General features: G+C 35.1%; 1 protein-coding gene across 1 annotated transcript in view; it reads right to left on the reverse strand.

Annotated features, from left to right (window-relative positions):
- The window catches only part of galnt3 (UDP-N-acetyl-alpha-D-galactosamine:polypeptide N-acetylgalactosaminyltransferase 3 (GalNAc-T3)), a 44,703-nt gene extending 31,772 nt beyond the window's left edge, over positions 1 to 12,931 (reverse strand). The window contains exons 1-2 of the mRNA XM_021479042.3: positions 12,816 to 12,931; positions 6,502 to 7,092 (exon numbers count right to left, since the gene is read on the reverse strand). Of these exons, the coding sequence (XP_021334717.1) occupies positions 6,502 to 6,998 (497 nt within the window). The 5' untranslated portion in view covers positions 6,999 to 7,092; positions 12,816 to 12,931. The remainder of the gene's footprint in view (positions 1 to 6,501; positions 7,093 to 12,815) is intronic.
- Between the last annotated feature and the right edge of the window lie 2,069 nt (positions 12,932 to 15,000).

A 15,000-nucleotide genomic window follows, 5' to 3' on the forward strand; every position in this document is an offset into this window, starting at 1 on the left:
CTGACTTAAAAATCTAGTTATGCATGACTTTTTCAGCCAATCGTGATTACTTAAAGATGATTATTTAAAAATTGATTTCACAGCTTTTATGTTTCATAAAGCCTCTATTATAAAACACAAACTTTTCTGTGAAAAACCCACTCTCATATCAGTTGTTCATTGAAGAAAAATGAAAATGTATGCAAAACTTTGTTAATGCATGTCTGCGTTGCTGATGCATCATTATTAATCTCACAGAAAGCATTTTCTAGCAGATTATAACATTAAAAGCAGACCAAAATGTAGATTAAATTTTATACTATTATTTTATATTTAAAGGCAACATTAAATTCATGATATTTCTGTGGAAACCCTGAACACTTAAAAAGTGTCCTAAAATAATTATTCACAGCAAAACTGATCTGATTATATTCTATATAATCATATTTTAATTGTGATCACAAACACACTTATGCTGTCAGCAAACGCAAGCATGAATAACTGTTAGAGATTGTGGTTGATGAATATATATGGACTTACAGTGCATCCGGAAAGTATTCATAGCGCTTTACTTTTTCCACATTTTTTGTGTTACAGCTTTTTTCCAAAATGGATTAAATTGATTTATTTTCTCAACATTCTACACACAATACCCCATAATGACAATGTGAAAAAAAAGTGTTTTTGAAATCGTTGCAAGTTTATAAAAAATAAAAAACCTGAAAAATCACATGTACATCAGTATTGACAGCCTTTGCTGTGAAGCTCTAAATTGAGCTCAGGTACATTCTGTTTCCACTGATCATTCTCGAGATGTTTCAGCAGCTTAATTTGAGCTCACCTGTGGTCAATTCAGTTGACTGGACATGATTTGAAAAGGCATACACCTGTCTATATTAGGTCCCAGGGTTGACAGTGCATGTCAAAGCACAAACCAAGCATGAAGACAAAGGAATTGTCTGTAGACCTCCGAGACAGGATTGTGTGGAGGCACAAAGTTAGGTAAGGTTACAGAAAAATGTCTGCTGTTCTGAAAGTTCCAATGAGCACAGTGGCCTCCATCATCCATAAGTGGAAGATGTTTGGAACCACCAGGACTCTTCCTAGAGCTGGCCGGCCATCTAAGCTGAGTGATTGAGGGAGAAGGGCCTTAGTCAGGGAGGTGATAAATAACCCGATAGTCACTCTATCAGAGCTCCAGCGTTCTTCTGTGGAGAGAGGAGAACCTTACAGAAGGACAACCATCTGTGCAGCAATCCACCAATCAGGCCTGTATGGTAGAGTGACCAGATGGAAGCCACTCCCTGCCTGGATTTTGCCAAAAGGCATCTGAAGGACTCTCAGACCATAAGAAACTAAATTCTCTGGTCTGATGAGACTAAAATTGAACTCTGGAGTGAATGCCAGGAGTTACACTTGGAGAAAACCAGGCACCGCTCATCACTAGGCTAATACCATCCCTACAGTGACGCATGGTGGTGGCAGCATCCTGCTGTGGGGATGTTTTTCAGCAGCAGGAAGTGGAAGACTAGTCAGGATAGAGGGAAAGATGAATGCAGCAATGTACAGAGACATCCTGAATGTAAACCTGCTTCAGAGTGCTCTTGACCTCAGACTGGGGCAACGGTTCATCTTCCAGCAGGACAATGACCCAAAGCACACCGCCAAAATATCAATGGAGTGGCTTCACAATGACTCGGCGAATGTCCTTGAGTGGCCCAGCCAGAGCCCAGACCTAAATCCTATTGAACATCTCTGGAGAGATCTGAAAATGGCTGTACACTGTTGCTTCCCATCCAACCTGATAGAGATTGAGAGGTACTGCAAAGAGGAATGGGCAAAAATTCCCAAAGACAGATGCGCCACGCTTGTGGCATCATATTCAAAAACTGCCTCCAAAGGTGCATCAACAAAGAGTTGAGCAAATGCTGTGAATACTGATTTACATGTGATTTTTCAAGTGTTTTATTTTTAATAAATTTGCAACAAATTCAACAAATTTTTTTTTTACGTTGTCATTATGGGGTTTTGTGTGTAAAACAATCCCCTTAAAGCAGCCCCTGGGCCACATACGGCTCGCTGGACTTCTTTGATCGGCCCGCATGAGGTATTTATTTAATTAAAATGTAATTTTAAACCTTTGAAGCAACCAAACAAACAACCATGTGGCATTTATATAATGTTGATATTGTATAAATGCCATTGTGTGATTTTAGTGACATGCACCCGAAATTGAATCTATGCGACCTCATAATATATTTAAGAGCATTTGTGTGATTTTTAGTGTTCAATTTTTTCTTAAAACAGTCTTCTCTGCCGTATAGATCTTATATTGGTTAATATTAGCTGTCAATCACTCAAGGCTTTCCGCTGTCAGATGACAGTGAGCTTTAATGACCACAGGAAATGCAAACGACTGAAGCTTGAGGAAGCCGAAATGAATAATAGGTAGGCTACACAGTTTTGCAAACCCATCTAAATAATGGCGCTGATGTTATCGATCACGTGGTGAATGTTGATGCATCAGCCAAGATCAACATCCAACCAATGCACATTCAAGGCAGCATGACAATGAGAAATGTAATAAATTGTTAGCGTTGTTGTAATTGACGCCATCATTAAAATTTTGTAATTATTGGAAATTCGCTTTGTAATTATTGCGCAAATATCAATACGTCATTACAGTACTAGTTACAGTTATTTCTGGTTTTTGCTATTCCTAATTGATGTTGTTTTTGAATACAATAAATCTCTTAATATACAATTTGCAATGCCGCTTATTAATTTTTGGTTGGTGCTCCTAATTTTTTTCTGGTGCTCCTAAATTCTTTGATGTTGGCAGCACCAGTGCTACCAGGTAAAAAAAAAAGTTAATTTTGAGCCCTGTATTGTGATGCTGGTCTTTAAACTACTATTTGTGTAAAATTGATCCTTTTTTAAACTTTAGAGTTTTTATGAATGTGTTTTTTTTTAAACTATATTGGTCTAATGTGGCCCCTTGGAAAAATTTATTGCACACCATTGCCTTAAAGGGATAATTTTACCCCAAAAAATCAGTGTGCTTTGAAATGTACTTTTTATTTTAAAACTGAAGCAATCTCAACTGAAAAATAAAGAGAGGGTAGGAGATAGAGTAACTCCTCCCCTTTAGCAAAAAACAGCCAATGAGAGTGCTTGAGCTGAAGTGCATCAAATGAAAAGCATCTTCAAGGGGGCAGGGCATGTCAGATACTAGAGGGCATTTGATTTGTCAGAAGATTTCATGAGAAACTGAAATATGAGGTCAAAAAAATCAGTGATCTACAGTTTTTAGGCAGAAGTGACAAACTACAAGCTTTCAATGTTTATATTGCATCAGCTTTAGATCTTCTAAAATGCTAATTTTGTCAGTTTTGGAGCACACTTGCCTTTTGATACCCTTTAAAATGAACATACCTACAGTACACCACAAGGTTATTATAGTTAACAAAAACGAATGAAAAATTTTAATCATTTTCATTAACTGAAATAAAAATAAAAACGAGAGTTTTTAAAAAAAAAAAACACTATAACTAACTGAAACCGTGTTGTGTACAAACAAAACTAACTGAAACTAACTTTAAAAATTATAACAAAAAAAGTTTGTTTTCGTCTTTGTAAATGTATTTAATACATTGCCTAAGCCTATAGAAGTAAATCTATTTGCTAGCTCGGTGTTTGACCCATACGCCATCTCAGTATGTAATACTGACACCATTGGCCAGATCAAGCCGGTCCTCCTCAAGTCAGTCCTCACTGTTGCTCCCGCAACAAAAACAAAGACTGGACATGACAGCAACACGATGACTAGGAGTGTCAAAATGTATTTGTTTCTTCAGTGCACTGCAATGCAGACGCAGACAATTCAGTATCGGTTCAATAATAATCATAATTTTCATAATCAAAATAATCATAGTTATTTTGTATTGACGTCATTTATCACATATGCGCTATGTTGCTGTATAGCTTACTATGGCGAGGGAGACGAGCACGAGTACTTACAACGCTGCAACTACTTAAAAACGCAGAAATTGTGCACAATTTCACTGAGTGTGTGTTTGCTGGACAGTTTTTCCACTGACACTTACAGCAAAAGCCCCTATTTCACGGAGATTGAGAGAATGAAAGTAAACTCCATTTCTCTCTCTCTCTTTTTCTCTCGCTCTTTCTCTCTCTCTCGCTCTCTCTTGCTCTCACCCATTTGACCTGTTGACCTGATTTTTCCTCTCCTCTTGGCTGTAACAGCTGTACTTCTGGACACAGACACGAGCACGTGTCTGTAGAGTTTTCTCCACCACGTCTATCATGGATCAGCTGTGATCGCCTCTGCTGTTTATCAGTGTCCTTCATTTGTGAAGAGCACCAGCGCATAAGAACCAATTGCAGTCCTTTCTGTTAAGCGTTTAACCAATCAAAGGGGTGTTAAAAAGACTTGCTAGACAGGACTCGAGCGGGAAAGCAAGCAGGATTTTTATATTTGTTATATAAGGTATATTTGTTTGTATTACAGGACAAAATTGTATTCCAAATAGTCTTTAAATATATTTATAAATTTTAATACAAGAATAGCTGTAAAGAAAATATAAACTGTGTATGGAAAGCATCGTCAATACACCGTGATGCACTGAGATATCGAATTGAACCGAATAGATGGCATGATAATCGTAACCGAACCGAACCGTCAGACCAGTGTTGGTTCACACCTCTAACGATGACAGCGTTAAATAAACCCGAGCAGACTTTTAAAAGATTTATTTTTAACACATTTGTGCCCAATAATGGGTTTTATTTCTCTATTAGTGATCCTGATCACAAACGAATTGTTAATTTTCATCAAATCAAAATGATTTATTTGAAACGATTCATGTATCCAATAAGCACATATCCCCAAACTGCTTACCTTTTAACATGCCTGATACCTTCTCTGACTCAAATTAAAACAATATATACAGAGTTATTCCGTTATTAGAACAGTACAATAAGATCAGATTTGAGAAGCGGTGAACCGATAATACTGTGTGATTTATTGAACCAAACACAAACAGTACATGACAGCCTGCTGTGACTGAAGCAACTGCAGCGCGGGTAAACTGAGGGCTTAAATGTGAAGATCAGGTGAAATGTACATTTATTTTACAACAGAAAGTCATAATGGAATTTAAATGACTAAATCATGCTCCATTTGGGTTGCAAAACACAATTGTAAGAAACTTTTCAGATCATGGCGATGTTTTAATTGACTGAAATTACGATTGCTGACAAAATATTTTTTGATATGTTGAGTCCTAACATGGGAGGATTGTCACAAAAGATCTGGTTCACATTAAAGATCTGAACTTCCCATCACTACTGTGTATCTAACCTCAGAAGCAGCCTTGCACACATATTTGACTTAGGTCTGCTATCTTATGGGCTGTTGTATTTGAATTTGAGGATGGGTAGATGGTAGTGTTTATGTGTCCTCTGTAACATATTTGAGTTTTTATTATACAATATTTATTTAGATGATTTTGAATCATGCACCTCACAAATATCATAATTTACAAAACGACAACAAAAAACTAAAACTAATACTGAACCTCAATCATTCATTCATTTTTTTTTCGGCTTAGTCCCTTTATTAATCCGCGGTCGCCACAGCAGAATGAACCGTCAACTTATCCAGCACGTGTTTTATGCAGCGGATGCCCTTCCGTCTCAGGGAAACATCCATACACACTCATACACTACAGACAATTTAGCCTACGCAATTCACCTGTACCGCATGTCTTTGGATTGTAGGGGGAAACCGGAGCACCCGGAGGAAACCCACGCGAATGCAGGGAGAACATGCAAACTCCACACAGAAACGCCAACTGACCCAGCCGAGGCTCGAACCAGTGACCTTCTTGCTGTGAGGCGACAGCACTACCTACTGCACCACTGCGATGCCAATACTGAAACTAATAAAACTAGTAAATCTGCCTCAAAAAAATAGTAAATCTGCCTCTAAAAACTAATTAAAACTAACTGAATTTGAAGGCAAAAAAGTCAAAACCAAATGAAAACTAAAACTAATGAAAAATCCAAAACTATTATAACCTTGGTACACTAACATCTAGGGCTGGACGATAAATAAGAGTATAAAGTTAACATTGATTTGATTGAATGAAAATCTTTTTTTTTTTTTTAATGCAATCCACTAGCCTAATGGGAGTAATTTATATGATCTAATATAGCACAAAATAAAAATGAACAAACCTCTGAAAATACAAATAAAGACTTTAATTTGTTAAAGTCGATCTTTCAATGACAGCTTTTTTACTTTAGCATTTTTATTTTTTATAATTAATTATAATTATAATAAATTATATAGGTTGATATCCTTCAATCCCAAGTATTTTTTGTGATTATTTTTTAAAAGGTCATATCGCCCAGCCCTACTAATATCTAAAAAACATTATTTAAATTTCCCGGGACCTTTAAGGTGTGATTGGTAAATCAAACAGGTTGTTGTGTACATACTCTGGAGGTCTGGTGTCCGGCCCGAGGTCTCTGCTGAGCGAGATCCGATCACTGGCGTACAGATTAAAGCAGTGCTTCTCCTCTCCTCGCTCCTTTTCTTTTTGCTCCGATGAGCTCAAATTGTCAGTGTGAAAAGCCTTCCCAGAAGCACCCGGGGCACTGGGGTTTTGCGGTGGCCTTTCCAAGACGGGTTTGAGTTCAGCCGGCGTGTAATACCCTGATAAACAAGCTGAACTGCCCTGGCTTTCCTGCTGCCTCACAGGAGCTTTAATCTGCATCTTCGGCATTGCATCCCGGAAGTTATTCACAGCTCCCATCACCATCCCCAAAACACCATCCCGCTTCTCCACAATGCCTCTGAGCCAGGGCTCGTCCTGAGGGCTCTGACTGACCACTTCTCTCTGCATCAGGAACAGAAAGGTCACGAACACCAGCGCCACGATGGCCAGCTTCAGCGGGTGCAGGCGCCTGCGCAGAAGCCTCCGGATGAAAGTCATTCTCTTGAGGCCAAAACTGGAGTGCTCAGAGTGTGGTCAATTGTACAGTTTCACCTGACACACACCCTGAGTGTAACATCACTGCCTGTCAAACCTGTGAACCAGACATAGGTAAACATATGACCAGTGTTGGTGGTAAAGAATTACAAGTAACATGAGCTACGTAATAATATTACTTTTCTAAGTAACAAGCAAAGTAACACATTTCTCAAAAAAATGAAGTAATTAAAATCCATGCAGAATGGTCAAAGAATTTGGGAAACCTGTAACGATGCATTATTGAGAGTAAATGGAACAACCTTCTACACTCGATTAAGCTTAATTCAATTCAAGGTCCTCCACAGACTTTACTACAGTAAGGCTAGACTTTCCAAGATATAAACACATGTAAGTGATAAACGTGAGCGATGACATTCTGCTAAAGCAGATTTGCCAGATGACACAGATTGTTTGATCAGTGGACAAATATATTTAAAATTCTGTCCAAGGCATATAATAAAGACACTAGGCCTAGTTTTGAAAATGGCTGTTTTTTGAGTACTTGAACAAGGTACAGTCAAGTCCAATAATTGTCAAGACTCTTATGCCTTTATGCGTCTTACAGCTCGGAGAAGAATATTGCTTGATTGGAAATCAAGTAAACCACCTTTAGTTTCACTCTGGTTTAGTGATATGATGCTGTTTTTGAGATTGGAGAAAAGTAAACTCTCTTAGAGGATCTACTAAACATTTGTATACAGTATGAAATCCAATGATCTCGTATTTTGAAAAAGGCGCAACACTTCCCCCAAACTAAAACTAATAGGGAAATTAAGCTCTTCGGTGCATCCGGAAAGTATAGCGCTTCACTTTTTCATGTTACAGCCTTATTCCAAAATGGATTAAATTCATTTATTTCCTCAAAATTCTACACACAATACCCCATAATGACAATGTGAAATTATTTTTTTTTAATTGTTGCAAATGTATTAAAAATAAAACACCTGAAAAATCACATGTACAGAAGTATTCACAGCCTTTGCTTGGCACTTTGTTGATGCACCTTTGGCAGCAATTACAGCCTCAAGTCTTTTTGAATATGAATTTGAATTTTTGTCCATTCCTCTTTGCTGTCTCTCTTAAGCTCTATCAGGTTGGATGGGAAGCAATGGTGTACAGCCATTTTCAGATCTCTCCAAAGATTTTAAATAGGATTTAGGGCAAGGACATTCACAGAGTTGTTGTTTCCTCCATTGATATTTTGGCGGTGTGCTTTGGGTCACTGTCCTGCTGGAAGATGAACCGTCGCCCCAGTCTGAGGTCAAGAGCACTCTGAAGCAGGTTTTCATTCAGGATGTTTCTGTACATTGCTGAATTCATCTTTCCCTCTATCCTGACTAGTCTTCCACTTCCTGCTGCTGAAAAACATCCCCACAGCATGATGCTGCCACCACCATGCTTTACTGTAGGGATGGTATTAGCCTGGTGATGAGCGGTGCCTGGTTTTCTCCACACGTAACGCCTGGCATTCACTCCAAAGAGTTCAATTTTAGTCTCATCAGACCAGAGAATTTAGTTTCTTATGGTCTGAAAGTCCTTCAGATGCCTTTTGGCAAATCCAGGCAGGGAGTGGCTTCCATCTGGCCACTCTACCATACAGGCCTGATTGCTGGATTGCTGCACAGATGGTTGTCCTTCTGTAAGGTTCTCCTCTCTCCACAGAAGAACACTGGAGCTCTGATAGAGTGACCATTGGGTTATTGATTGCCTCACTGACTAAGGCCCTTCTCCCCCGATCACTCAGCTTAGATGGCCGGCCAGCTCTAGGAAGAGTCCTGGTGGTTCCAAACATCTTCCACTTACGGATGATGGAGGCCACTGTGCTCATTGAACTTTCAGAGCAGCAGAAATGTTTCTGTAACCTTCCCCAGCCTTGTGCCTCTAGACAATCCTGTCTCTGAGGTCTATAGACAATTCCTTTGTCTGCATGCTTGGTTTGTGCTTTGACATGCACTGTCAACCCTGGGACTTTATATAGACAGGTGTATGCCTTTTCAAATTATGTCCAATCAACTGAATTGACCACAGGTGAACTCTAATAAGCTGCTGAAACATCTCAAGAATGATCAGTGGAAACAGAATGTTCCTGAGCTCAATTTAGAGCTTCACAGCAAAGGCTTTCAATACTGATGTTCATGTGATTTTTCAGGTTTTTTTATTTTGAATAAATTTGCAACGATTTCAAACTATCTTTTTTCACATTGTCATTATGAGGTATTGTGTGTAGAGTTTTGAGGAAATAAATTAATTTAATCCATTGTGAAATAAGACTGCAACATTTTTTTTTTTTTTGAAAAAGGGAAGGGGGGTGTTTATGGGGAAAAAATGTTATCAAAAAAAAAGAAAGTCCTGTCGAATCTTTGCATGTATTAGTTCACCTTTTTCTTCCGTCAATTAAAAACAATAAAAATAACAATATTGTTAAAAACAATAAAAAATAAATAATAATGTTTAAGTTACTTTTTTAAAAATAATGCGATGCAAGTTACTTTTTAGTATAATTTATTAGCAATAAAAAATTTAATTGCTGCATTAAAATTAATGTATTCAGGTTGAATCCGACAGGAAAAGACAGAAACCAAGATGGCAGGCCAGAGCCTTAAATTTCTGCGATGGGAGTTATTCTGAATGCATGGAAGAAAAGGAAAAAAGGGGATTGTCTCAATAGACCCTGATTTTGTGTAATTTACAAGATAAAAAGTACAAAAGTATTAAACATTGTAAAAGTAGTACATTGTTTTAAACTTACAATGATCGGTATATGGCATGTATAGTCAACATTTGAAGTGGATCAAAAAAGATTTTTAAAATTGTCCTAAGACATGAATGGATTGGTATGGGTATATATAATGTAGCTCTGGGGTCAGGAATTTGAAATGTGAAAATGTTTGAAAATAAATTGCCTATAAAGTCTTTAAGAATTTAGTGCTGTTATGAACATCTGAATATTCTTAAAAAGCACTCTAAATTTTTAAATATTAAATAATTATTCTAGGATATTGCAAGGGTGTCCATGATGTTGATAAATACGATACTGTAGAGTAGAGTACGAGAGGCTGAGCTCTGCCAACAAGTTAAACACTTCTGACAACAACGGAAAAGGCTGGAGCTCCAGTTCTGAACGTCCAATATAAATGTTTTCTTAGATATTTAAGCCCCTTTTAGGTGGCTGGGAAATCATTCTTCACTTGAGAGGCATTTTTTTTTGTGAATATAATTTCTCTAACAACATCCCCTTGGAGTGGATTTTTATTTTATTATTATTATTTTTTTATAGAAATTTTCCAAATGGTAATTGGGCCTTTTTAACCCATGGAAAAGTATTAATCATATCACAAACTTTAGACTTGTCAAATCTTTTTGTCTATCTTTTCTTTATTTGTCTAGAAAGGTTTCCCTCTTATAATGTGGAAATAATTTGAAAAAAAAGTGCATAAAATATGCATTGTCTACTAGTTATATGACCTGTATAGTCATGTGTCTAATAGTTATAGTTATATATAAACATGCATTGTCTAGTAAATGTTGTGGAATTGTGATTTTTATTTTATTTTTGTTAAGTGAAATAGATTCAATGACATTATATTTAATTGATTTTAGATTGAATTAATTTCACAGAATTATATAAAATATTGCATCTATTAAATATATAAATTTAATAAGTATTAATCATATCAAAGTATTAAACATCAGACTTGACATTTCTGCTTAAAAAATGTTATTGTTCAGGATTCCCTCTTATGATGTGTCAAATCATTTGAAACAGAAGTGCATAAAAAATATGCATTTTCTATACTAGAAGCCTTAATGTTTTGGAATTATATTATATATTTTTGTTAAGCGAAATAGATTCAACAACATTATGCTTAATTTAATTAAGATTGAATATATTATTATATAATTATATTATAATTATACTGATTTATTTAGAACTATAAAATATATTGCATCTATTAAATATATAACTGTGAGAAGTATTAGTCATATCAGAGTATTAAATATGATCAGAAACATCAGACTTGTCATTTCTGCTTAAAAGTGTTTATTTATTCTTACTTTTTTCCCTAGAAAGCATGTTCAGGCTTAAAATTATTTGAAACAGAGGTGCATAAAAAATGTATTTTCTTATCCTTTTTTTAAAATCTATTTCTCAGTGAATATAGGCAATGTATTTTGGTGCTTTTAATAAAAAAAAAAAGATTTATTTATAAAATAAATCTATTAAAAAGCACTATTCATACTACAACTATCAAAAAGTTCGATCATTTTAAATTAAAATTTTCTTTTACACTAGATCATATGTTAATGTTTCACAACTTCTAAGTTGTTAATCCTAACACAATGTAATAAATATATATATATATATATATATATATATATATATATATATATATATATATATATATATATATATAAATCATTGCACTAAAACTATCAATAAAAGTGTATAAAATGAGAGAAATTAAGTTAAATTACTAAAGAATACACATATAAATTTTTTTATTTACATTATGTTGGCATAAACATTAGAAATGTCTTTATTGATGTCCAAATGTATAGCTGTAATACATTTTTTATTGTTTTTCTCAAAAAAAATCCCTCCTGGATTAACACCAGCACACTAAAATGATCATTAAAAATGTAGAAATTGACAAAAACTTGTTAAATTACTAAAGGATTCACACAAATACAGTATGTATTTTTATTTACATTATGTAGGCATAAACATTATAAATGTCTATATTGATGTCCAAATGTATAGCTGTAATACACTGTTTATTATGTTTTTTCAACATTAACAAACTAAAATGATCAATAAAAGTATATTAATTGACAAAAACAAGTTAATAAATTATAGCATACACAATACATATATCCAGGAGGGATGTTACTGATTTATATATTCATTTATTTTTAAACAATAAGCAGTTTATTACAGCTATTTGGACATCAATAAAGACATTTCTAATGTTTATGCCACCATAATGTAAATTTAAAAAAAAAATACATGTTGAATTCTTTAGTAATTTAACAAATCTGTTGGTCAATTTATATACTTTTAATTATCTATTTTTGTGTGTTGGCGTTGATCCAGAAGGGATGTTACTGAATTATTTATTTTTTTAAACAATAAACTATTTATTACAGCTATACATTTGGACATCAGTATAGACATTTCTAATGTTTATGCCAGTTTAATGTAATTACATATATATACACATTTACTCTTTAGTAATTTAACAAGTTTTTGTCAATTAATATACTTTTAATGATCATTTTAGCGTGTTGGTGTTGATCCAAAAGGGATGTTACTCCTAATTAAAAATAAATAAATAAATAAATAAATAAATAAATAAATAAACAAATAAAATAAGCAGTCTATTACAGCTATACATTTGGACATCAATACAGACATTTCTCATGTTTAAGCCAATATAATGTAAACAAAAAAACTAATACATGTATCCTTTAGTACTTTAACAAGTTTACGCCACTTTATATGTTTTTAATGATCATTTTAGTGTGTGCTGATCCAGGAGGGATGTTACTATATATTACAGCCATATATCAATACAGACATTTAACATAAAGTTGGGAAAGTAAACAAGTGATTGAATCAAACAAAGAGATATATATACCTTAAGGAATAAATGTTAAGTCAGTTTGAAGTTAATCATAACACGCCAACACCATCAGTCCAAGCACTTCAGTATTCGTCTACAACAAACGTAATGAACCGTCATGAATTCTAGACAGTAAAGAAGCAAGAAGACATACCGAATACTGCTCAAATTACTGCAAGTTCATATCCAAAAAGTTTTAATCTTCACCCGCCACTGCTCCGTGCACAGCGATGTCAAACCGGAGTCAGAATCTCTCAGCCGGACTTCCGCGTCGTTGGATCCAGGTGCGCGTCTTTCAGGTAAAGGGGCGGGGCTTGAGTAACGCCTGCGTCACCGCCACATGTGCCTTCATTCTGTAAGGGTGAGAGCTGGGTGAGACCAGCCGCGTCAAGGCTAAAAAATGCTGCTCTTCTATTTAAAAGGTTCACTGTTTCATTTCAATTAGCCTACTTCAAAATAGATGACGTGTCTTTGTTAGGCCAAATACATGGAGTAAATTATTCTCCTCCAGCAAATGATATATTGCTGATTTTTTTGCTGTTAGGGTGACAAAAAGTTAAACAAACAAATAAATAAACCTAAAGCAGGGCCAATCAGTGGCTTTATTTTCACAAATATCAAATATAAAGCGAGAATATAAGCTTCCGTTTTATTTTAACGGCAAAATATTAGAAGAAATAACTGCTTTGCTTTGTTCTGGGAATATTTGATGACCCACAGTGAAGCAAACTAACATATTTTCCCATTTTAATTGAAATGTAAGGGATCCATGTACTTTATAACAAACAAAACAATGTCTCACACACTCATCATATGTGGACACTTATTTAAGATATTTCTTAATTATGAAAGTTGTGTACATAATTATTTTTGGCTGGTTTCTCATTCCAGACATTTTAGTCTTCCTTTATATATTAGCTACATTTATACAAATAAATCCCACTTTTTGTATTTGTAACGGGATTGTCACGGGCACGCGCTCTGCTGGGTTGTTGCTAGGAAACATGGAGCGGGAACGCTATCTAATGAAGTAAGTTAGCACAGCTATAATCAAATTGAAGACCTTTTTATTACAAAAGTCCCTTTATTTACTTTAAATGTGTCAATAATCTTAAAATAATGAATTAAAAAGCAATAAATACAATGTCTTTTATAGAACTTAATGAACAAAACAAAAAAACAAAATGTTAACTCAAACCACTTGTTGCTTCGGTTAGTTCAGGTGAAAGCTAACTTAACTAATAAGCTACTAAACATACTAAAATGTTTTAAACCATACTAAAAATTGTTTAAAAACTCAAATACATAAAATCACTTTCTTTTGAGAATGTCTAAGCCTCTATTATTGGAGTTTCCAGAATAATTCTAACTTCATAACGTAAATAGAGATATACGTTAATATTACACCATATCAAAACACCGGCATCGCGTTTTTCCATGTCTGAGAACTGCTTGTCGAGCTGAATGACTTACAAACCCCGCCGCTCGGGTATCTGACATCATGATGGATCACATCCGAGAATAAACTCACTTTGTATCTCACTTAGACGTGTTACCACAATAAATCACCCAATGAAACATTAGGTAGATGTAAAACACTTACCAGACACACCGAGGCTGAAGGTTTTAATCAGCGCGTCCCCGTGCACATGGACTTCATAAAGAGCTCCTGTGTTTGCAAGGCAAAGAAAAGAAACCGGACACGAACCGGACAAGAGAAGAATACCAGAGAGGCTCAGAGTGTTCATCTGTAGACACTGGACATTTCACATTTCACGCTGTGTCTTTTCTTATTCAATCTCCCTGTGCTCGAGTTTAGCGAGAATGACTGACTCTTGCTGGAGCTTGAGGTATGAATCACTGGGAACAGTTTCGCAAAGTTTACTCTAGGACTTCAGACTTATGTGGATGTAATGCACTATTGTGTTTCTTTACTTTAACACTGTTAAGCTCAAGTTTGTTCTGTAAACGTTGAATAGTTAACATTTTTGTGACCAGGATATGTTCTGTATATTGTATACCACTGCATGTGATATAAATAATAACTTCATAACTTAGTGTCAACATATAACCTAAAATAGCAATAAAATCGTATTCAATAGGTACTTGATTCCCTGAGTATATCCTTCTATAAATAAATAAATAAATACATACATGTATATGTACATATATATGTGTGTGTGTGTGTACAGTGCTCAGCATCTAAGTACACCCCTCATAAATCTCTTTTAAATTCATATTTTTAATAGGAAGATATACAATATTATATTTGTGCATATACATTAGGTTAGTCAGTGCTGAAGCCAAATCTGGAGCTAATATAACAAAATAAAACTTAC

This window comes from Danio rerio, chromosome 9 (assembly GCF_049306965.1).
Source record: "Danio rerio strain Tuebingen ecotype United States chromosome 9, GRCz12tu, whole genome shotgun sequence".
In the NCBI taxonomy this organism is placed as follows: Eukaryota; Metazoa; Chordata; class Actinopteri; order Cypriniformes; family Danionidae; genus Danio; species Danio rerio.